Source organism: Neoarius graeffei, chromosome 19 (genome assembly GCF_027579695.1).
Source record: "Neoarius graeffei isolate fNeoGra1 chromosome 19, fNeoGra1.pri, whole genome shotgun sequence".
Classification (NCBI taxonomy): domain Eukaryota; kingdom Metazoa; phylum Chordata; class Actinopteri; order Siluriformes; family Ariidae; genus Neoarius; species Neoarius graeffei.
Window position 1 is genome coordinate 28383780 of NC_083587.1, and position 25869 is coordinate 28409648.

Consider the following 25869-nt stretch of genomic DNA (forward strand, 5'->3'; position numbering starts at 1 on the left):
TTGAATTCTTGAATCTGATGCTCAACAGCAGCTCTGAGTGTAGATCTGGCATTTGATTCAAATAATGGATTTCTATTAATACACTCATTTTAATCCTTTATCATTTCTGTAGTCGCAGCTCATTCACAGGGACTTGTATGCCAGATGCTCCACATAATTGGACAAATAATAAACAATTTTAAAAATGTGTTATTTAACAGTGACGTGTATAATTATGACAGTGAGGAGGCATTTATTTAACATTTCTGGAAGGAGTCTCGGGTGTCAGCGCTTTGCAAATGGGAAAGTTTTCAGGACAGAGGAGTTTTCGAGTTGCAGTTTCTCTGCAACATGACAAGTTTTGTGGGTTTTTTTTAATCTTATGAACTTTTAAGTGAAAGAAAATGAATAGAGGCTGATGAGATGAAAGACTTTATAGCTAAATTAATGTAACTGATAACATGAACTTACTTGTCTTATATAAACTACAAAAACTGTTAATTCATCAGGAAATTAAAATATTTGTTGCCTCATTGCTGTGGTATAAGAGGAAGAAAGCACTTCAGGATGTGCTTCGATAGGAGAATGATCCACTTTTGGTTGGTGCCACACACCCCATGACGCCAATCAAACACTTTCACACTGTTAAAGCGTTTTTCATGGTTTTTCATTTCTTTCAGAACAAGCGCCTATCTTTTTTTTTTTACTTTTTCTGAAATAATGGCACACATGCTGTACGTGTGATGCTCAGAACAAACATTGTTCGCAAGGATGCATCAGATTTTCATCACTGCTCTTCTAGATATTCATTCATTCATTCATTCGTTCGTTTTCTATAACAGTTTTATCTTGGTCAGGGTTTCACTGGATTCAGAGCGGATCTCGGGAATTGCTTAAGTTGGCTTTATTGGACTTCTCTTTGCCTCTCAAAAATGTTACACACAGCCTGGTGTTTCTACAGCAAAACTTTTCTAATCTCTAAATATAGAGAGCAGCTGATAGATGTCTGAGGGAGAGAAAGTGTGTGTGTGTGTGTGTTAAACTAAAGAAATTCCAGTAAGTTGTGAGATTGATGTTTTTAAAGGCTGTGTGAGCTCGTACCATCCCAAACGCGTTTATAAATGCTGACATCACTGAAACACTTGCTCTGCTCTTCTTCACTCCACTGCTCTCTGCCTCCATAAATCCACGGACTGCACGGCTCCAGCCAACACACCATAAAGCGAGTTGTTTTTTTTTTTTAAATGCATTTTGTCAGCACTGTGCAGGCCCGCCTTGTCTTTTCTCACTAACTGAATGTGTACCTCTTGAAAGTTTTTGAGATCTGTCATATTTGATTGCGATTAATTTTCAAATCACTCTGGATCTGATCATTTAGTTGCGATGAAAACCGTGGATGTTCATACTAACTATGAATTCCTTAAAATCAGAAAGTGATTTTGGTTGTTTAAAAAAAAAATCTACTGAACGCCAAAAATTATTCAAATATGTTTCAACCAACTATTATTGCTACCGACTTCTTAACGAGACTTGATTAAATTTCAAGTCACAAACCACAGTCAGGGCTCGACATTAGCACTTGCCCGATGGCCCAGCGGTGTTTTTTACGTCTTTCGGGCCACTAAATGTGGGCCAGTACGTTTTCGATACAAATTAACACATTTTATTACTCATATTTTACCCAGAATTGTGAAGAAATTGTTCGTAAAATGCACCTTTTCAATACGAGGTCCGCCATCTTTGTTTTTGTCATCCTCCGCTCCGCGTCTTCGTGCATCTTCGGAGATGTTCGGCTTCATTTTGAACTCAGCAGCCAATCGGAGCGCGCGATGTCACGCTTGGTTTACAACTCGCCAAATCGTAAAACAGCATTTCACCACGCGCTTTAGCTTCAGATGGTGTAAAATTGTTCAGACTTTGTATATTAATATCAAAATTTCAGGATACACTGCCAAGAAATATGGCTACACGTCTATCAACTTTTAGTGATTAAAGAATGAAGTATAAATGTTGGTTGCTATGACTGAAATAGAAGAACAGATAAAATAATGTGGTAAATTAGATCTGATCCCATATATTATATTATTCAAATATCCAAAGATGATGAAATCTATCAAAATAGCCAAACTAGGTCTACATTAGTTCATTACAACAAAAATAATAACTATTCTGACCCTCTCTGGTACAACCAGACCATGCTAAACCCAGTATACCCCCAGTTGCTAGGGTATCTGCTGTTGCCATGGCAACGGTTTATGCATATGAGCTGAATTTGCAAAAATTTACTACTAGTTCCCCTAAGGCATATCCTGAAAATTTGGTGTTTATATCTTGTCTTTATTAAAAAAAAAAAAAATTCACCCCTTTTTGGCTCACCTGAGCATACCTGTTAATTAGCTAATTAACAGGTAATTAGGGTTATAAATCACCCCCGAGCAGGTAAGACTTTGCAAAAATCTCACTAGATTATTCCCCAAAGTCCACCCTTTCAGGAAATGTATGGTTTGTCAATGATTCTAATGATATTTTATTAATTAAGAAATAAAACTTCATGGGCAATAAAAATGGCCATTTAAATCCAGCATGATGAGGGTTAGTATGCCACCCTCACCTTTCATCCAGACTTGGGACTGGCCTGTGTGTGTCTTGTGGCAATTATATAAAGGTGTATATTAAAAAGTTCATTGTACCTCTATTTCTATAAGAATATCTACAGTGGTGAGAATTCAATATCTACAATGTTGAGAATATATGAGCCAAAGTTGAAACCATGACAAAAAAGGGAAATATGTCTACATCACACAGGGTGGGTTACAGGCAAAGCTTATTCTATAAACAAGCTAGCTGCATGGTGAGGCAAAACTTAGCTTATTCTAAAACTTTTATACAAACAATTGTTAATGTAAAACAGTAATCAACAGCATGTGTTAAACGAACAGAGAACATGAACAAAGGAAATTTTTAAATGTAACTAAGAAATTGATAGAACAAGAAATGCAAACAATAAAATATCAATGTGAACAAACAAAGATATAATAATGTTAGCAAAATATGAATAATCTTATTTTCATTAATTGCACCTTAAAATGCACCAGAATGCATGAATATGAATTGAAAAATCAAAGTTTTCCAGGGGAGGGCCCCCGGACCCCCTCTTTGTGCAAGCACCTATGGTGCTTGCAGCGGCTGCCTGCGGCAGCTGTGGTTCAGGTACCGCGCGCATTCGGGCCACCACATTTTCCATTTGGGCCAGTAACTTTTCAATTCCACTGGCCCACTGGGCCACCAGTGGTAAATGCTTAATGTCTAGGCCTGACAGTGCAGTATTACTGATCTTTATCGCATCAATGACGGGATGAGGATATTATAAAACGTAGATCATTCTTTCAAATCAAACACACAAGCTAATGAAGTCACAGTATGCTGTGTGTGTATATTATATAATTTTTTTTTTGTACAAACTCTGCAGGCGGCACGGTGGTGTAGTGGTTAGCGCTGTCACCTCACAGCAAGAAGGTCCGTGTTCGAGCCACGTGGCCGGCGAGGGCCTTTCTGTGTGGAGTTTGCATGTTCTCCCCGTGTCCGTGTGGGTTTCCTCCGGGTGCTCCGGTTTCCCCCACAGTCCAAAGACATGCAGGTTAGGTTAACTGGTGACTCTAAATTGACCGTAGGTGTGAATGGTTGTCTGTGTCTATGTGTCGGCCCTGTGATGACCTGGCGACTTGTCCAGGGTGTACCCCGCCTTTCGCCCGTAGTCAGCTGGGATAGGCTCCAGTTTGCCTGCGACCCTGTAGAAGGATAAAGCGGCTAGAGATAATGAGATGAGATGAGACAAACTCTGCACACTTGTTTCAAATAAGTGTCAGTATGACCAATGGACTGATGTCACTGCAAGAAGGTCTAATGCCAGGACCAGACTACATGACATTTCTGTCTTTCATGATGGTCACCATGTCAGATTAGGTGATCATAATGCCATGTCTTGGTCAGGAAACTGGAAACATGACAAGTTTGACCCCGACCAATCATCATTCACGTCTTTGCATGTTGTCAGGGAGGAGGGTCGATAAATTGTCAAACTGGGTGAGAAAATACAAAACATTCTGACATGCTTGGCTTTTCGTCAGGGTGTCCTGGGGCGTCTCAGATGCCACATTGCTGTTCTATGATTGTCACACTACAAGACCTGCTGTTCAAGTTCAATGTTCATATTCAGTCCTGATGCTGGAAATTTGTCAGCCACAACAAAATCTTGTCAAAATTGGGATGAATCCTGGTATTCCTCAATTTGTTCAATTCCAGAATGTCAAATTCAAAATATCCACCAGCTGTCACACTAACTGAAACTGGCATTTTGATTGCCAGTTTTTGCACGAAGTGACACTTTTTCTCGGTGCTGGAATTGACTTCAAAGCTTTGAGGTTTTCAATTCCTGGAATCAGGGAATGGACTCGTTTTTGGATCAACTCCCAGGATCTTCAATCCGAACCAAATGCAGAACGACGACTTTTTGACTTGACAGATTATATAACGTATGTTAAGAAAATGAAATGATGTTAAAACATCAGCTGAAACATTTGTCACCCCCCAAAAAAAAAAAAATCATTTATCTACTTCAAAGCTAGTTGATTCAGATCGCTTTGTGTGAAGTTGCACGAAGTGATGTAGTTCATGTCACAAAATCCTTCATTAATATAGACCAATGAACTGATAATGGAATTTGTTGCCAACTGACTGAATTACTAACCATTTTCACTGATTTGAAATTTCTGGGTGTTTTCCATGGAGGAAAACTTGATAACGACGCCCTTGCACACAGTGACGCACAGCGACCATTCACTTCACCACACAACTACGCACATAGTACACAAAGTATGAATGACGGTGTTTAAGCTTTTCAGACTTCAGCTACAGGTATAAAAATTCAGTAACTCTTAGCCAAACTTATAGTGCAAGTCCAAATTAGGACTTCGGGAAGCGATGGCCAAATGGTTAGAGAAGTGGCTTGGGGACCAAAAGATCGCTGGTTCAAGTCCCTGGACCAGTAGGAATGGCTGAAGTGCCCTTGAGCAAGGCACCTAAACCCCAACTGCTCCCCAGGCTGCTCTGGGTATGTTGTGTGTCGCTCTGGATAAGCGTGTCTGCTAAATGCCTTTAAGGAAATAGCATAAGCTGATGCAGAGTACTTCTATAGCCAACATATGCATGGGAGAACTGAATGTAACTTGTTACAGTATAGATCGAGGTTTTAATAGATAACAGGCTCATGTGATTTGATAAAACACAAGTCTCACACACCAGTGTGTATATGGGTGAAGAGGACTTTGTGTACATTGTAATTTCGATTGAACTGTCACTTTAAGTGTTCATAAAGGGGAATGTCTTTCTAAAGACTTGGCTTGGATGTTTGCCTGTGTGTGTGTGTGTGTGTGTGTGTGAGAGAGAGAGAGACTAATAAGCTGTGCTGTGTGAGGGCGGTGAATGAGAGTTGCTCTCTTGGCTGAAACGTTATCCTGCAAACGGGATTGGTGTGTGTGTGTGTGTGGAAAGAGGAAACGCTGGACAAACCAGAGCATTTCTTTCACTCGTTTCATTTCCAAGTTAAACCTCGCTAATACGTGTCGAGGTTGTTTTCCATATACGTGTAAACGAATCTCTCGGGTGCGTGCGAGAGCAGAGCGGTCACTAACGGCCGTCACTCCCTCATTCCCTCCGTAGGGCGAGTATTGTTTAGACTCGGTGAATTATTATAAGAGGGAGGTCGGAAAAACACACAGGGATCAAAGCACTTTGGCAGAGATGAATAATGCAAGGAGAATAACCCCATCTAATAACCCCCCCCCCCCCTTCCCCTCATCTTTCTGCCCCCACAACCACCCCTTCTTGTCCTCTTTCAGACCACCAAGGCTTTTCTTCCCAGGATGTTGGAGATGAATCACGGCCACATCGTGACGGTCGCCAGCTCGCTGGGCCTCTTCAGCACGGCAGGGGTCGAGGTCAGTGCGCGCGCACTCGCACACAGTGCAATAACACAGCAGCTAATAATAATAATGAAGGATTTTACACAGGCTCAGCAGGTTCATCTGCAATCAGAATTTTTTTTATTTATAACACAAGGGGATTCATACATGGGTATTTTTACATTTCACCACTGCAGCTGTCTCACTTTCTATGTGCCCTGACAATCTATATCTGTACATGTTCCACCTCCAACTGTCTCTCGGTGTCCCTTGTCTTTTTTTCCTTATTTCTATTATCTATCTCTTTGTCTCCCTCCTTCACCCTTCCTCTTTCCCTCCGTCATAGTGTCTGTCTTTCAGTGCCCCCTCTCTCTACCTCTTTCTCCGTGTCTATCCACCTCCATCTTATATATTTTCTCTCCCTCACTCTTTCCACCTGTCGATTTTTCTGTCTCCCTCTGTCTTCTCCCCCCCCCATTTCTCTAATATTCTCTCTCTTTTTGTGTTTGTGTCCCTCTCTGTGTTTCTGCCTCCCAGTTGCTCTTTGCCTCAGGGGTAATTGGGCCTCACTGTATAGAACGAACACACACACACAGTAAGCTGTTTGTCTACACTATGAAAGCTTCCTATTCTATCTTGTACATTCATGATCTGTCCTTTCATTCATTCATGCTCTGATCCTCCTCTCCACTTTGCCTGTGCTGCCGATTCATGCCGAGCGAGTTACACTGTATTAATGAAAAGGCCTGGCTGTGTTAATGTATGGTGGTGTGTTCAGCTCTGCAGCTCGGTGTTGGTTTTCCTCTCCTTCAGGGAAGCTCTGCTCCTTTGTTACATTTTTACGCTCATCATCTTTTTTCCTACTTCAAAGGCAGCGTTTTATTGTTTTTTATGGCCCAGCATTAATGCAGTGACTCAGAGCTGCCGTCAATCTGTGTGTGTGTGTGTGTGTGTGTGGATACACTCCAGACTCTTTATCCCCCGTGTGTTTATCTACACGCATCTGTGTTTGGCCGAGCCGCTTTCTGAAGAGCGAACCACATCAAAACCGTCCCCGCGGCCGTGCACAGTGAAGAATGCTAATGAAACTGTACACGTCTCGCCGTGTCATCACACACACAGCCCAAAGGCGTGCAGGGCTGTACACTTTCTTGGGACATAGCCCATTATTGTGTAAAGAGATGTGATAAAGGGGGATGGAAATGAAGTGAAATTTGGAATTACTGCGAACTTGGCTATGTCCCAAATCACATGCTGTCTTTGTAATCAGCTACATTACAAACTGCATACCAGTGCACCTTTTATGGCAAAATGTAGGAAGCACAGTGGAGTGTAAAGTTTGGGACACAATCATGTGAAACTGAAAACGCTTTGCTCAGCTAAATAGAAGGTGACTAGGTGGCCAACTCGTGAACCATTTAGCGTCTCATCTAAGACCTGAACTAAAACAGTGTAGCACTACACCACATAGTAACGTATGGTGTTACTGCTTTGACATGCTGAATAGGACACTAGTGCCTGGTTTGTTGGTTGTTTTTTTTTACATTTCTTTTTATGTTTGTTTAACTCACAATGGCAGGATTACTGCGCGAGCAAGTTCGGAGCCATCGGCTTCCACGAGTCACTCAGCCACGAGATCAAGGCTTCAGAGAAAGACGGCATCAAGATGACACTGGTGTGTCCATATCTGGTGGACACGGGCATGTTCAGGGGCTGCAGGATACGGTAAATATCCAAATTGTTCCTTGACGTTGCTCTGCAAGTTAATGTACTGAATAATCAACATTTAGGACAAGATTAGTTTAATATAGAATTCTTCAACAAAATAATTTAGATTTTTTTTTTTTTTACTGCTGCACATCTGAATGTGGGCGGCACAGTGGTGTAGTGGTTAGCGCTGTCGCCTCACAGCAAGAAGGTCCGGGTTCGAGCCCCGTGGCCGACAAGGGTCTTTCTTTACGGAGGTTGCATGTTCTCCCCGTGTCCGCGTGGGTTTCCTCCGGGTGCTCCGGTTTCCCCCACAGTCCAAAGACATGCAGGTTAGGTTAACTGGTGACTCTAAATTGAGCGTAGGTGTGAATGTGAGTGTGAATGGTTGTCTGTGTCTATGTGTCAGCCCTGTGATGACCTGGCGACTTGTCCAGGGTGTACCCTGCCTTTCGCCCATAGTCAGCTGGGATAGGCTCCAGCTTGCCTGCGACCCTGTAGAACAGGATAAAGCGGCTAGAGATAATGAGATGAGATGAGAGACATCTGAATGTTAACAGTGGAGCCTAACGTTGATTCTGCTAACCAGAACTGATGCACTGTTCTCATCAAACTGGTGCTCTAGTACTGAACTAAACAAACCCAAGACTGGTGAAAAACTCTCAATCAGGGGTGGGTTTCCCAAAAGCCTCTTAACCCTAAGAACATCTTAACTAGGAGAGAGTGTTCATTGTGCTGCTCGCTTGACCATTTATCTTTGTGCTGCGACGGTTTTGGGAAACTCAGGCCTTTAAGCGCAAGCCAAAAGCAAAGGCATGTTAACGTGCTGCTACTGTATATGTGTGAAAACTAGGAAACTCCATCTGCAGTTTTAAGTGGTTCATAGCTGAACATTCACAATAACACTCGAAACCTGAGGGCGAAGTGATGTCATTAACATTATCCTAACAGTACCAGCAGTACTTTCAGTCTTATGACATTTGTTGGAAACGAGACGTCATTAACATTCATGTGTTCTGTGAAAGGATTAAACATCACACAAACAGTTTTAGTGGCTAAAGATCACAGGTATGAATGAGCATAGCACTGTTTTACAGATTTTCTTAGATCACTTTTCTTAGGTCATTTCTCTGTCCTCTCTCTCTCAGTAAAGAGATCGAGCCATTCCTGCCCCCACTGAAGCCCGAGTTCTGTGTGAAGCAGGCGATGAAGGCTATCCTGACCGACCAGCCCATGATCTGTACACCACGCATCGTCTACATGGTCAACTTCATGAAAAGGTCAGCATGTGACCACACGAGAAGCTTACAGTATGCTAACATTGTCCTCAGGCCAAAAAGGCTGTGTGTACACCGAGTCATCAGTTATACCATATATACTGTTTAACAAGGATATCAGCAAGGTAATTAGTACTGCTGTTAACGAGCCTCATTTATCACTCTTTTTTTTTACTAAACTTGTGTAAAAGTTTTTGTCGGACAAACCGAACTAAAAATTCTAGCCAGACGTACAAAAAGTTTCAGTAACGTTAAATTTCTTTGTACTCACACGTGTACATCGATAAATGCCAATCGCCTACAAAGTACCAAGCATGCTCATGGCACGTATTTACATTTAGTGACCGTACAAAACAAGAACACCATCAATGTGCAGCATGGCTACATCTTCCAGTAATGCAGCTCAGCCACTGCAACGCATCACACACACACTAACGCTTTTAAATATATAAATTTGCAATAATTCGGACTACTTATATGATTTGAAGCTGATCAATTGAGGTTCACAGTGTACATACAGCACCAGTCAAAAGTTAGGACACACCTTCTAATTCAATGTTTTTTCTTTATTTTTATTAATGAAAAGGCACTTCGTGTCTTAAAGTAATGATGGATGTCGTTTCTCTTTACTTAGCTGAGCGGTTCTTGACATAGTCTGGATTATGACAGTTGTGGAATAGAGCTGTTTGATCTCAAATGCATTAAAAAGGCAAGAAATTGCAGTAATTAACTTTTGACGAGGCTCCTGTTAATTGGAAAGCATTCCAGGTGACTACCTCATGAAGCTGGTTAGGGTAATGCTAATAGTGTACAAAGCATCATCAAGGTGGCTGTGCTGAAGAATCTAAAATATGAAAGAGATTTTTTTTTTAAACACTCTTATTTACGATATGATTCCATATACACTACCGTTCAAAAGTTCGGGGTCACTTTGAAATGTCCTTATTTTTGAAAGAAAAGCACTGTTCGTTTCAATGAAGATCACTTTAAACTAATCAGAAATCCACTCTATACATTGCTAATGTGGTAAATGACTATTCTAGCTGCAAATGTGTGGTTTTTGGTGCAATATCTCCATAGGTGTATAGAGGCCCATTTCCAGCAACTCTCACTCCAGTGTTCTAATGGTACAATGTGTTTGCTCATTGCCTCAGAAGGCTAATGGATGATTAGAAAACCCTTGTACAATCATGTTAGCACAGCTGAAAACAGTTGAGCTCTTTAGAGAAGCTATAAAACTGACCTTCCTTTGAGCAGATTGAGTTTCTGGAGCATCACATTTGTGGGGTCAATTAAATGCTCAAAACGGCCAGAAAAATGTCTTGACTATATTTTCTATTCATTTTACAACTTATGGTGGGAAATAAAAGTGTGACTTTTCATGGAAAACACAAAATTGTCTGGGTGACCCCAAACTTTTGAACGGTAGCGCATGTTATTTCATAGTTTTGATGACTTCAGTATTGTTCTAGTCCAAATACAGAACAACCTATGAATGAGTGTACAAACTTTTGATTGGTAATGTAAATTTACACAAACGTGAGCTCTCATAGGATAAAAAAAAAAAAACCTTCTCTCTCGTGTGTTTCAGCATCTTGCCGTTCGAGGCCATTGTGTGTATGTACCGGTTCCTGGGCGCTGACAAGTGCATGTATCCGTTCCTGGCTCAAAGGAAAGAGGCCATGAACAACAACGAGGCAAAAAACGGGATCTAAACAACCGGCTTCATGAAACGACGAGAGGATACAACCACTGAGAGAAAGAGAGACTAAGTTTAGACTGGTGCACTTGCATTGAGCAGATGCAAACGTTTACCATATTGTTCCTCTGGAACTAAGAGCGCTGTGGGCTACGTTGAGGATTTCCTCTTTGTGTTTGTCTTTCATTTAGTTCGTTTAAAAGAAAAGCGAGCTTCTATATACTGCGTCAATAGGTCTGAAATCATACGTGAGGTATTCAGTAATTATTTACATCATGTAGTCACCAGCATTATCTAGCATCTTTGCGAAATATACAGTATGTTACTGTACGGGCAGTAAGAAACCCCCTTTGTCACTTTGTGTTTTGTAGACATGCACTGTAATTACGTAATTTCTCTACACTGCCATTATTGGTGTGATTAGCCAAAACTGCTGCACCACCTCGATTCCCGGAGCAACGCTTCATCTCTTGGATGCATGGATTAAAGTCAGACGCACACAGCTGAGGCCTTTGGGGCAGTCTGAACGTATTGGCCCTTTAGCGTCCTTCACAATAGCACAGACTGTAATTTGTTACTTTGTGGCTGCTGATGCAAATCCTCCTGTATATATATATATATATATATATATATAAAAAATGTGTGTTATTTTATTTTTGTCCTCACAAAATATTCAAACAGCAGCAGACTCCTCTTCCAAAGTCATCCTTCAGTAACATGACAATGTAGAGGCTGTGAAAATACAGTTCAGTCATTGAAATGTTTCTAAAGCTGGCTGTTAACGTTCTTATAGCAAGAATTAATGCTAACAGCGAGGGCATTAATGTTATCACCAGCAGTGCTAATCAGAAATCAATAATGTTAACGTCACTGATGTCATTTATGTTATGGTCATTGCTGGAAATTCATTCTGAAGCGAGACTTAAACGTGTCATAAAATTAACTGTAGGTCAAATGTCATTTATACAGCAAGCTCCAACTTGATTATGGAAAACAAAAACAGAACGCAGCTTGATCTTTTTTTTTTTTTTAAATCAGTATATATTTTTAATCACTGAAAATGCAAAATAATCAGAACACGGACTGAAACGAGTGTCTACGTGATCGTTTCATCTGTACTGAATGAAATGTGTCTAAACATTGGTTTGTAAATGTATTCTACATCATATATTTCCACTTTAAACAAATGTGACTCATAATTTGATAATTGGGCCTCGGATACTCTGTATACGAAAATAATCATCGGTGGATTTGATGCACGTTCCAGTAGGTGCCGTTTGTTCACAGTGACGAGCCTGAAGTCGCTACCTCTTCATGTTTGCCGTTTGTTGACAGTATGACATTTCTTTGATGCCTCTTTTTGTAACTTTCATAAGGAGCTGCACCCCGTGCGGATCCAATGTTTAGTGTCTCTGCCTAACTTAAATTAATAAACTGATTTAGATTGTGCTTCAGTGTCAATTCACAAAAGCTTCCTTCAAGACCATGTCGCGTGGAAATACCATTTATTACACTAAACCCTCACTGAGGAACCAGGAACATTAAAAATGTATATTACTTCCAGCTCTGTGTTACAAATAATGGAGCTAAATTTACACTAACTAATTGTGCACTTTTCTTAAACCGATTTGACATTTCTGTTTGAAACCTGATGTACACTTGCTGTGAATTATGGGTAACGGCGACCATGAATAACATTGTATAAACTCCCAAAATCACCACTAACAAGATGTCTCATTAAAACAGATTTTATTAGTTTTAGAGTTTGGTCCAGACCCTTAAAACAGCCTAATACGAACACCAGGTAGAGAAGGTTCACTAAAGAAGCAGCACACAGAAAGAGATTAGAAATGCCAAAGCCTTTAACAAGGATTTTAGGGTCCTGATGCGTGACTAATTGGATGGACGGAAGGTCTGAGGGGAGATTAAGACTTAAAGAAGAGGGAAAAAAAGATCAGGAAAGCTGAACTGACAGCCAAATTAAAAAAAAAAAAAAAAGGGAAAAAAAAAAAAAACCTGAGGAGATCCAGCCTGAAAACGTTCCAGAATCCAGCACTGAAAAAGGACAATAATTGAAAGGTGGAACACAGAGGTGGCGTTAGATGGACACTGAAAATCTAGTTAGTTTTGTTGTACAGTTGAGGTTTCTGTACTGTCTGCAGGGCAGTTTGTGTGGTGATAATAGTGCCGTTATTATGGTTGGAATGAGACCAGGCTCATACGGGTGTGGTGGTCGGGTCGCCACATACTTTTGGCCATGTTGTGTAATTTCACTGAGAAGTGCACAATATTTTAGAAAAGAAAAAAAAAATGCATAATGTTGGTCAATTTGTGGAGCTGGAATTCAAAAATTTTCGTTTTTAAAACTACTGAAGATATCTTCATGAAAATTTGTACACAAATCAAGCAACATGTGAACTGGTGCCTTTTGCAATTTTGGATTTCTGAAGGAAAAAAAAGTCTCATCTCATCATCTCTAGCCGCTTTATCGTGTTCTACAGGGTCGCAGGCAAGCTGGAGCCTATCCCAGCTGACTACGGGCGAAAGGCGGGGTACACCCTGGACAAGTCGCCAGGTCATCACAGGGCTGACACACAGACAACCATTCACACTCACATTCACACCTACGCTCAATTTAGAGTCACCAGTTAACCTAACCTGCATGTCTTTGGACTGTGGGGGAAACCGGAGCACCCGGAGGAAACCCACACGGACACGGGGAGAACATGCAAACTCCACACAGAAAGGCCCTCGCCGGCCCTGGGGCTCGAACCCAGGGCCTTTTTGCTGTGAGGCGACAGCGCTAACCACTACACCACCGTGCCGCCCCGGAAAAAAAAGTATTTTTCAATTTTTTTTACATAAAAAATAGGTTTTGATTTACTAAGTTTTAAGAGCATTGTTTGTTTCTGGAGCATATATCCAAAACTATTCATGATACGGATTTGAAACTTGGTATGCATGTTAACAAGGTGATGTCGATGTGCCTTTTCATACTAAGAAACTTGAGAAATTTTAATTTTTCATGTTTCCATGGAAACAATTTCAGACTTAGTCTCTCAGGTTAGTCTGAGGGTTAGGTTTTGTTTCCAGAACAGAACTTGAAAACTATGAGTGATATGGTCTTGAAAGTTGGTATATGTGTTGATTAAGTAATGTATATGTGCCTTTTGATACTAAGAAATGTGAGAAGTTTAAATTTTTAGCTCAGCTGGACTAAAGGTCTGGTGGGTTTATGCCATGGGCTGCTGAGGTCAGTGTAAAGAGGTAGGGATGGTTTCCTGCAGCAGAACTTAAAAATGTGACAAATAGTATCTTGGAACTTGGTATATAGGGCGGGGGATATAGATGACTCTGTCTCCTTGTTACTATTTGAGAACAGCAGTTTCTGAAATACTCAAACCAGCCCATCTGATAGCAACAAGCATGCCATGGTTAAAGTTACAGAGATCACACTTTTTCCTCATTCTGATGTTTGATGTAAAGATGATCTCCAGCTTTTGAAATGAGCTGCATGATTTTATGCGTTGTGCTGCTGCCACATGATTGGCACACACACTATATATATAAACAAGTTTCATATTTTAGATTCTTCAGCACAGCCAGCGTTTACCTCGATGACGCTTTACATATTGTCATCATCTTAATCAGCTTCATGAGGTAGTCACCTGGAACGCTTTTCAATTAACATGTGCCTCGTCCAAAGATAATTAGTGCAATTTCTTGCCTTCTTAATGCGTTTGAGATCAAACAGTAAACAATAAACATACATTAAATAGCCCTATTCCACAACTGTAGTAATCCATATTATATCAAGAAGCGCTCGACTAAGTAAAGAGAAACGACGTCCATCACTACTTTAAAACATGAAGTGGCTTTTAATTCATAAAAATAAAGAAAAACCACTGAATTAGAAGACATGTCCAAACTTTTGACTGGTACTGTACCTGAAACCTTTCCTGATCCACAAAACTCATCAGTGCATCTTGTAGCAGTTTAACTTGCAGCTCCACCTACATTTTTCAAAAACCTGACCTTCATGGCAAAAGTAACCAGGGTTGGGAGGGGCCCGGAATCTGTTCCCATTAGGAAGTGACATTTAAAATAAGCATTAAAGACGAGACTGACACTGATAATCAACATGCTGTTAACTTGCTGTCCTTGAACTTCACCCGGGGGGTTTTCAGATTTCCGATCAATCCTGGAGGATCAGGTATAAGCTGACGTGTGTTTGGGTGGAGAGTGTTAGCGCAGCACCATCTGCTCCAGCAAACAAAAGGCCTGCTTACTTTAATTAGCACCAAGGGTTGGTAGAAAAACACAAACACTTGGGCTAATACAAGTTGCTAATGGGATTCCTGGCTAAATAAAACACTGCACTTGCATTTACATTTGAAAGCTCATTTTGGTTAACAAATGGAGAATATACAGTATATATATATATATATATATATATATATATATATATATATATATATATGAAACAAGTTCTAGAAATTAGCTTCTTGCTAATAGGATCTCATTTTACCATCTTATTTTTTGACGTATACACTCACACGGTTATCCAACCAGCCAAACATGTGGCATCAGTACGATGCAAAAACCACGTACATACAGGTCAGGAGCTTGAGTCCATGCTCACATCATCTCAGTGACCGTGACCATGACATGGTGCCAGATGGGTTGGTTTGAGTATTCGGTGTGAAAGACATCCAGTGAGCAACACTTCTACAAGTAGAAACACCTTGTTGATGAGAAAAGACAGAAAATAATGGCCAAACGTTTTCAAGTTTACTGTAAGGCTATGGTTAACGGTCAGTGAATCAGTCCTAAGAGTTATCGCCCAATCTCACTCTTGTGTGTACTCTATAAAGTATACGAGAGATTGTTATTGGAGCGAATAGCACCCTCGGTTGAAGATCAACTAATCCCCGAACAAGCAGGGTTTCGACAAGGTAAATCGTGCTGCGGGCAGGTTCTAAATCTCATGCAATACATCGAAGATGGCTTCGAGGCTAAGATGATCACTGGCGCTGTGTTTGTCGACCTGTCCGCAGCTTACGACACGGTGAACCATAGGTCATTGCTCATGAAGTTAGCCAAGATAGTAAGCAACATCCCAACTGTCCGAATTATGGAGTCTTTGTTGACAAACAGAAGATTCTTTGTCGAAATGGATGGAAGGAAGAGCCGCTGGAGGAGCCAAAAGAACGGCCTACCACAGGGCTCTGTCCTATCCCCGATATTATTTAATATTTACACGAACGATCAGCCAGTCTTCAACAATGTCAGAAGATTTCTGTATGCTGACGATTTGTGTCTAGCGACACAATCTGATAGTTTCAAGACTATCCAACAAAGGCTAACTGAAGCACTTGAGGCACTGACCAAATACTATACAAAATGGTCCCTAAATGCAAACCCAAGAAAGACTCAAGTTTGCACTTTCCACCTGAATAACAAGAAATCCAAGACCACCCTGGATATCAGATGGAACGGCAAGCTGCTTAAGAACACCAAGCACCCCGTTTACTTAGGAGTGACCTTGGACAGGACACTGTCGTCCAGGGAACACATCCTTAAGTTAAAGAAGATCTCCAGCAGAAACAACTTGCTGGCCAAACTGGGAAACTCTAACTGGGGAGCCGACGCCAACACCATCCGAACAACAGCTTTAGCATTGTGCTATTCAGTTGCTGAATACCGCGCTCCCGTTTGGGCTAGGTCTGCACATGCCAACAAAGTAGAGCCCTCACTGAATAGTGCATGCCGCACTATAACAGGAACCATGCGTGCGACCCCACTGCCAAGCTTGTATAGGCTGTCGGGCATTGCACCGCCCAACGTACGACGAGAAGCTCTGTCTCGTGCAGAGCAGTTCAAGCAGGCCAACGATGAGCGCCATCCACTTCACCAGCACCAGGAAGTACCTCGCTGTCTTGCCTCGTGCAAGAGCTTCGTCATCGTTGAACCTCTCGACCCTGCTGACATCAAATTTCCATCTTGAAAGATGGAAAGACCTAGACGACACCGATCTCAACGCAGCGCTTCCCGAACATCAAGAGCAGTTGCCAACAGGAAGCTCGCTCAGTCGTAAGGACTGGGTGACATTGAACCAGGCAAGGAGTAAAGTGGGTAAAACGAAGAAGAACCTGGCACATTGGGGTATTGCGGCAGATGCAAGATGTCCCTGCGGCGAAGAACAGACGATGGACCACATCTTACGGGACTGTCCACTAGGTCCTCACTGCTCTGATGTGGACCTAAGAGAAGTCACTAACAACGCCATCTCCTGGATAAAGCACTATCGTGACAAGATATGATGATGAGTGAATGGTCAATAAACACTCTACATCTGTGGTGAGCAGAAAAGCATCTCAGAATGCACTGAACCTTGACATGGATGGATGGATGGATGGATGGGCTACAACAGCTGAAGACCACATCGAGTTGCACTCCTCTCAGTGGGCACAGATTCCCTGAAATTAGACAGATGTGAGAAGATTGGAGAAAGGCCAGGTGACATTTTTCAATCTTCAACTGGAGGTCAGCTGAGGAGAAAAAATCTCACTTTATTTTTTTCCCCCATCACATCACTTAAATTCTCGGGGCGTTTAATCTTTTTTTTTTTCGAACCATTTCCCATGACTACAAAACACCATTTAGCCTGAAATTGACAGCGTTTAAAATTTAAGCGAGTTATTTCCCCAAGAGTGTTGCTACTTACTCAGGTGTAATTATTGTGTACTTTAGAAAATTTGTCCATAGCAATAATTAAAGCACTCTTAAACTTATTAAAATGTGTGGGGTTTATATCAAGTAAAAGATATCGGTAATATCAAGACTGAGCTGCAATTAAGCTGAAAATCTTGACTTGAACACGTAACCAGTGACTCCAGCACTCCTTAGCGATAAACCAGTCTGAGTTTCACACATTCATTCTCCTTTGAGGAGCACTGCGAGGTACAGATGAGATGGCAGGCTGGACTTTTATTGTTTTATTGTTCACAGCTGGCATGAAAACACACACAAAACCACATGGGAACTATTGTCGTCATTAATAATAATAATACTAATCAGTAAAAGTTGCTCTAAAAGGTATACACCCACATTTTCCCAGATTATTTTATGAAACGGGGAGATGAACTTCGTTAAATTGGATTAGTGTTGTAAAAGCAAGAATTTCTGCATCATAAAGTAGAAGAGCCAATCGTGTTCCAAATATGCAAATGAAGGTCAGGTGTACAAAGAGGAGGGGCGGGTCCATATGATCTGGGTTTCTTGATGACGTCTATGACTTTGGCTTGGAGATAAAAACACAAAGGGGCTTCAACATCAGTTGTTTACTTCCTGTACTAGCAGGAAATGAGGAAGTGGACTTCATTGTTATGACGATGTTGGTTATTAGTAGTAGTATTATTGTTATTAACATTCTTGTTGTTATTAAGGTGCGTGTGAAATCCGTGACGGGATTAGACCTAAAAGGACGGTAAAAAGCAAATGAAAAAACACACACTCGTACACACGTCTTTTCAACACAAACTGATGTGATTTTACTGCATTTCCTTAACTCAAAACTTTCCTGGAACACAGAGAGAAAAATGCTGTTGTGAAACTTAATTCAAGTCATCGAGCTGTTTGGAAGGAGAAGCTATGCAGGCTCTCTTCGCTAAACTCCTCCAGAATGCAGTTATTAAAAGCACTCGGCTGATGCATTAAGTCGATACAACACACAGCGTTTAGGGTGCAGATGTGCTGGGAGAAAACACAGATACAGAATTAGCACGTGATGACAAGTGTTCTACATCTCGTCCAACTCGCAAATCCACAAAAGCAGGAACTTTTACGACTGGTAATGACTGTGAAGGCGGGTGGGGTCCGGGTGGGGCTGGTTACCATAGACATATAAACATAGACGCCGCATTCTGCGTAGAATCATACGTCATCCTCGCCGCCATATTGGATGTGACAAAGTGGAGATTCGATCCAGATTGTAAACAGATGCCATCTTGTCGGTCAAACGCCATATTTCCGCCTTCTACTTCTACCTTTTCTTCTGGAAAACCCTACTATATACAATTCTACTACAACGTCAACTCCACTGAAAATCAATAAAACATAAGACGAGTGGAATCCTGTGTCCGAGTCCTTCCCTTTCAAGTGTGGGAAACCCATGATGCTCACATACACTTGACAGTAGGCTGCCACGGGACCCTGACAGGCGTGCAAAATGGATTGCTGCTATCAGGTATACCATATATACAGTAATAGTGATAGACTGCAAGCTCTCCCTACCTGTGCACGTTTTTTATGTTTTTTGTGTGTATTTTTGGGTGTTGTTCGTCTGTACCGGACTTCAATATCCACTACAACTGTATGGACTTACTGAACATTGGTTTCCAGCAGAAAATGACGGTTTGTAGTGATTTCCATCGCATGCACAACATTCCGGACGAGATAGCGAGACCAGTGGGGTCTCCGTGGATTGTTATCGGGTCTGGCAGGTGAAGGAGGCGGCGTTGGGAGAGGAAGCAAAAGCGAGGCTGCAGGCAGAGCCGGCCTGTTGACTAAGCTCAGAAAACAGCCACTCAAACCTCCACTGCCAAGCCTCTACCTCTCCAACGCCAGATCCATGGTAAACAAGACGGACGATTTGGAATTACAGCTGGAATTACCTTATTCTATAATCGGCTGGTCAGTGCTATACTAGATACTATTGATATATCTAGTATCAGTACTAGTAATACTTAAGTGACTTACCCGTCCAATGAGGATTGTTATTTTCTTGTTTACAAGATGCCACATCTGAGTCGCTGACAAATCCTGAATTTCTGTAAAGATAACTGTGCGGAGATTTATAAGCACGCAGTGCTTCACCACTGAACAGCGAGGGAAAGTTTATGAGGTAATTATACACGTCTGGGTATTCCACCTCTGGCAGTTCAATATCCACTGACACGGTAGTGAAAACTCCGTCCGGTAAGCCATAAGGGTCACTAATATGTAGATCGTTTATTTTAGACATATATCTAGTTATCTGTTCATTAGAAAAATGAGCCGTGTAGTCCGTCGGTTGAAATTGATCCATTTTGTACACGAGTGCAGCAGTATTCAGCGGTGTTTTTTACTGACAAGATGGCAGCTGTTTACATTCCGGTAGCATGACTGCAAGAGGACAGTAGCGGAGAATAAAGATGCCTCATTCCTGTGCTGCGTTTAACTGTACCAACAGGTTTACCGTCCAAACGAGATCACATGGGATTACCTTTCACAGGTGAGACTGGAAAAATACTTTTCACTGTATTTGGTCATTATAACGTAATTTTACGAACAGATTTTTCTGACTTTGTGGCTAATATGAAGTCTCGCGCATAATAGCCGCTCGGTGAAACCTGTCTCCAAACAACGAAGTATTTCCTTCGTAACTACGCTGATTGTTGTTAGTTGCTTAGCTAACTTTTCACATACTATGTAGGTTTCCCAAAAATAAGGAGATGAAAAAGCAGTGGGAGACAGCTGTGCGAAGGGAAGGGTTTTCTGCTACTCCGTCATCCATGCTCTGCAGTGAACACTTCAGAACGGAGGATTTTGACAGAACAGGTCAGACAGTCAGGATCAGAGAGGGAGCTGTTCCTTCAGTCTTCAGTCTCCCAGCTCATTTCCACCGGGTAGGTGTAGAGTTATAAGCAGTGAGAATTAGATAATACAGTGCCACACTATGATGAACGTTTTTGAACGCATGATGAATGTTTTTACCCTTTCTGAATGTGAAGGAATCAGTGATGTATTTTGTTTTGGTATGATGTTAGAACCTGGCCGAACTCAGTTTGGCGGTCATTCAGCTCACTTTATTCAACGAGAGTAGGTCTGTGTGGTGACTCAATAAATAAAACAGTACATTTTTATTTTCATTCACTATTTCCAGTTTTTCCACTATTTCCATCATTTATCATATTCAGTCTTGTAGGTTGGTTACTGTGGCCTCAGGTTTTGGTAGCTTGCTACGGTATGCTGACTGATTAGCTTACCTGAGCTATCTATCGCGTATCTGTCGCTAGTTTGCAGTGTACAGGGGATTTCGCACACTATTTATAACCATCACATTAAAAGTTATATGTGTTGTTTTGATGCCCGTTTGTTTCCCAAATATATACGTGTGTGTATCTTAATGGGTGAATAAAAGGCATCGAGTTAAATATTATTGTAGAAAGGGGCTTTATGAAGTTCAGTCCATTTACTTGCATTGGTTTACGGGGAAGATTTGCCACATCCAATATGGCGGACACTCTGACGTATCCCAGCAACGGGCCACCAGCTCAATGCGGCGTCTATGTTTATATGTCTATGGCTTGTTACATAGTTAAAGAGGAAGTGGGGTTAGCGTGGGGAATCAAAGGTTAAGCAGGAAGACGACGACGGGGTTGGAATGAATATTTACATGAAGGGGCTAAAGCAAGGTTAGCGTCTGAGGTAAAGCAGAATGTGTAGCGAAGGTAAGAAATGAGGCAAGGTTAGGATGGGGGTGTGGTCAATGCAAAAGACGAAGTCAAAACGAGGGGGCGGAGTTGAAATGAGGTTAGCAAAATGCTCGGATGCACAGGCCGGGTTTAGAACGTGAAGGCGGGGTTAGGGGACGCTGTGTGAAATCACATAGCTCTGAAAACACCGAGTTGAATCTAGTGGACTTGCTTTATTTACAGTAACACAGACCACATCCTCATCGACCTCTCAGCTAATTCTGTCTCTGTCGTTAGATTTTTTTTCACTTTTTTTTTCCCCCTCTCTTCTTCTCCTTCATGTGATACTTGCACACATCCATACAGATACATGAACATCAGCATAAACGCTAAGCTGGGTGATTATATATGAAGACAACAACTACAACTTTTACAGCACTGCCATCGTCTGTTAATCTTCACGCACTCAAGCACTGCTATTAAGAAAGAAAAGAACATACGCAACCCTCCCTCCCTCCCTCCCCACACACACACAACTTTGTTTATAATGTTTCATTTAATTCCATGGCATGATACACACCTTCTTAATCCGTAAGAGACTAAAATAAAATAAAAACCCAAAACATCTATCGATCAGGGAAATTTGTAATACTTAGCTTTCCCTTAAAGTCAACACAGTACCATGCATTAACTCATTATTACGTTAGCTCTTCTTTTTTTTTTTGTTGGGTTTTCTTTCTTTCTTTTTTTTTTTACATTTATCATCAAGTTAAATTTTCCATAGTAACTAAAGGTTAATATAGTGTTGTCTTCACATAGACTGAGAGCGAGTGTGTGTTGTTCTACGTCATGCTGTTGAGACGCGTCCACCCTATCGTGTGTTGATGTTCCGAGGGATCCAGCGGCGTTCGCAGAGACTCGTTTTCTACACGACAGCGTTTGGATCTGCGCAGTCCTGAGAGCCTGAGTTAGTCTGTTTCCCATCTGGATGCTTCACTGATCTGCAGAAACACACACACACACATAGAGAGAGAGAGAACATCACTCTTCACTGATGACTCCACCTACATGAGGCAACTATTGTTATCGGTGATCAATCTTCTAAAAATGGAGGCGGAGTCATCGAGTCAAGCTCCATTTCACAGATCAGTTCAATTTTCCAGTCAGGTCTTCAGTACTCAGTCGAAGGAAACTTACACCGCAGTGCTGCTGAATTCTTGATTCGGACTGGTCAGAAGGTGTTGATTAGTTTATTACAGCTAATAACGGCAGCTCTGCGAGTAGTTCTGGCTGCAAAATCATATGATCACATAATCGCTTTCTGTAAAGAGACTCTTTTTTTTTTTTTTTTTGGAAAGAGACTCCAGTATCAGTTCTTTGTAACTAAATAATTTCCACCACAGAAAAGTCTTCAGGGCAGAATAAAAACTGCTGACAATAATTGTTGGCATTTTGCAGTTTTCTGGCAACAAGACAAGCTCCATTTTTTTTTCCGTCTTATTAAAAAGGAAAAAAGAGACCGGTGAAGGAACGACTGTTTATATTTGTTAGAACAAAGACTAACTTGTTTCATGGGTATGTAACTATAAATGGATAAAAAGGACGTGTTGTTCTTTAATAAATAAATTTTGTAGATGTTAATTGCTGGCAAAAAGTTTGGCACTTGCTGTTCCAGAAGACCAGCATACATGTCAACCTTTGGTCAATCAAACCTGTATAACCAACCTCCAAAATCCGTATTTCCCTTATAAAATCCGTATAAGATGCAAATTAAAATAATTTACCTAAAATTTGAATGATAATTAACAATGATATATCCAAGTTACTTTTTATTCAATATTAATAACAATAAACCTTCAGAATGAATACAAAGCTCCAATGTTTGACAAAAACACAAAGTGTCACTCTAATGTTCTGAATTGTACTCCATGACAGCTTTTTTAGCGCTCTGCACCAATACCTCACGAGGCTGCATGTCACAGCAAGTGTCTGTGTTGATCTTGCCGGAGTGCCCATTCAGAATCTTTTCAGTCGCTAGTGAAAGTCGCTCAGGTGGAAATATGCATTTCAAACAAAATGTTACTTCCCGGTTGGCGGGATTCTCGCAATGCGGTGTGCGCATGATCAGAAGTGGAACGAAGTCTCGCTACTACAAGATAACGCGCGACTTCATAAGACTCTTTACTGGCTGTCTGTGGTGTACAGTACGTTTGTAAATGTTATGCGCTCGTTTATCATCGTGTGAATTGATTATAGCTCTAAATAAATATTGAAGTTTTTTTTTAAGAATCCGTATAACTTTATTTGTACGCCCGTATACTACGTTTATTGAATCAAATCCGTATAAAATACGGACATTCCGTATAGGTTGACATGTATGGACCGGAGAGATTTTGGACTGAATGTTATAAATGGCCTGCTCTCCACCCATATTAGCCATTTTATCGTAATTAAGTTTTGCAAATAAGTAAAACAGTCTGACCATATTTGGAGAAACAAATGAAAGCTAACGCTGGTGTGCTTGCTAAGTGCTGAACGAATGGCAGGTATTAACAGTAGCTAGGCCGTCACGAGAGGGCCAATTAAAATTAGTTGAGGCTTAGGATCAGTTGATTTTATTCCATGACAAAGAATAAGGCTGAACAAATTATGATTTGTTAGTGGCGAACAAGCAATTAATTAATTATTTACCGATGATGAAGGCAGAGGCAAATAATTGCTTGCAAGACAGGAACAAATCATGATATTTTGTGAAAACCAAGTTCAAGAATTGTTTTATCGTTGGAATTTATAAAGTTTGCGTGACAAGTCAAACGATAAAGAAATCGAACGATGTTGAAAAAAGTGCGAAGTAACTGCGCGTGAGCAGACCATTATTTGTAGGCAGTTATTCGCAGTTTGCTCAGCCAATCAAAACAGTTTGAAAAGATAATTTGAACGCAGGGGTGATAGCGTTCCGGCGCCGCGCCGGATTTCCGGCGTACCGTGGCTGGGGGAAAAAAAAAAAATCTAGTTCGCCCATTGTCCTGTGTCATTCTGAGATGCGCAGATAGACAGTAAAGGGAATTCGGAATCCGGCGCGGCGCCGGAACGCTATCACCCCTGCGAACGATATGGTGTTTTACTGATTCCTCTAACTGACAGCATGTCGGATTAGGGGACACATACAGTACCTGATTTCTATAAGACGTGTGTCTTTGCTCCGATTGTGAACACTACACTAACTGGCTAGGAATACATCAGTAATAGGGGACACAATCCTGGACGTGGACAATGGGGTGACAGTCTAATTAGGGACACAGCCCTAAATAGGGATACAGTCCTCATAGAAAGCACAACCCTGACTGAAGGTGTGGTCCTTTCACGGCGAAACATCCTTGACTGGAGACATGGCCTTCATTTTTAAGCCAGTATCTCACTGGGCTGCGACAGCTTGCGACAAAGTGCGAACGTCATTCGCGAGAGTGTTTCAAAAGTGTCTTGAAACATTCGCGGGGCTTCTCAATTTCCTCGCATGAGTCGCAAAGTGTCGCTCCTTCGTTGCTGAAATTTTGAACATGTTCAAAAAATTCACGCGACAAAATTTCTCTCAAAATAGCCGCAAATGCGTCGCAAAGCCGTCGCAAACCCTTCTCAAGTCAGTTTCCGTGAGACAGGAAGTGCGAGAACTGAATTCGCATATTTTATCACAATTGTTGTGTCTCCAACTAGTCGCAGGCTGTCACAGCCCAGTGAGATACTGGCTTTACAGGAAACACACCATGGTCCTGAGCCTTTATGGGGATGCAGACCTCAGAGTGGAAATGGCCTTGACTGGGGACACGGCCCTCAATGAGAATGCAGCAAGAAGTGTACAAGTGTGTGGACACAGAGAGAGAGAAAGCGAGAGAGACTTTCCACATTTGCCACAGGTGGATAAGGATTATGCAAAACATACATTCATAACGAGATGATGTGTGTGTGTGCGCGCGTGTGTGTGTAATATGTAGGCTTCTCACAATCACTTAGCGAGATTAGTTGACACACCTCCAACTCTGACATTTAAAGGACACATTTGTAAAAGAATCAGACACGCATGTGTGTGTACGCTTGTGTGAGAGATAGAGACAGGGAAAAGGAGAGAGAGAAACAAGTCTGTGGCCCCACAAACATTCATTTCCTCAGTATATGTGGGTGGAATAGATAATCATCTGTAAAATATACCACATTCCACAAACACTGCTTTTTTCGTAAAACCATATAAATAGAGTGGAACCCTAAGAACTTCCTGTTAGCGCGACATTCACATACAGCCGCGGTCGCTATGTTTATGAAAGAATTCCATGTGACACCTCAGTCCTGTGCTCTGATTTTCTAACCGTTCCAAAAACGCAATGCTGATGTTTCTCCATACGTGAAGGGATAACGCATGAACACACGACATAACGTGCTGTTATATGAAAAAAATAATGCACACTGGGGGGGATGTGGGACAGCATGCAAGCGGAGTGCTGCTAACCCCACCCCAAAAATGCATTGTTTTTGTATAACACACTCCCAATTGTACTGTTATTCCACTTATACCCCAACAATTTGCCACCGATTACAATGTTTAATTTTTTAAATGCACGAAACATCACACATTTTAATGGCTGAAAGATTTAATGTGGTTCCTGTTCTCACTTATGTTATAGCCACAATAAAGTCATACTCTCATCAACCTCTCGTGTGTGAGACACACACACACACTGGCGCTTGAAAGTTTGTGAACCCTTTAGAATTTTCTATATTTCTGCATAAATATGACCTAA

At 41.3% G+C, this 25869-nt stretch overlaps 2 protein-coding genes across 7 annotated transcripts in view; one reads left to right on the plus strand and one right to left on the minus strand.

Annotated features, from left to right (window-relative positions):
• The window catches only part of rdh10a (retinol dehydrogenase 10a), a 47241-nt gene that overhangs the window by 13119 nt on the left and 8253 nt on the right, over positions 1-25869 (plus strand). Inside the window, exons 3-6 of one of the 2 annotated variants that reach the window (XM_060899951.1) lie at positions 5877-5975; positions 7519-7664; positions 8795-8926; positions 10515-12071. In XM_060899951.1, the coding sequence (XP_060755934.1) occupies positions 5877-5975; positions 7519-7664; positions 8795-8926; positions 10515-10638 (501 nt within the window). In that variant the 3' untranslated portion in view covers positions 10639-12071. Of the gene's footprint in view, positions 1-5876; positions 5976-7518; positions 7665-8794; positions 8927-10514; positions 12072-25869 lie in introns of those variants that run through there. The other variant, XM_060899952.1, reaches the window with a different exon arrangement.
• The window catches only part of stau2 (staufen double-stranded RNA binding protein 2), a 258022-nt gene continuing 249758 nt past the window's right edge, over positions 17606-25869 (minus strand). For all 5 annotated transcript variants that reach the window (XM_060899949.1, XM_060899948.1, XM_060899950.1 and 2 more), the window contains one exon: positions 17606-22080. In XM_060899949.1, coding sequence (XP_060755932.1) covers positions 22005-22080 — 76 coding nt within the window. In that variant the 3' untranslated portion in view covers positions 17606-22004. The remainder of the gene's footprint in view (positions 22081-25869) is intronic.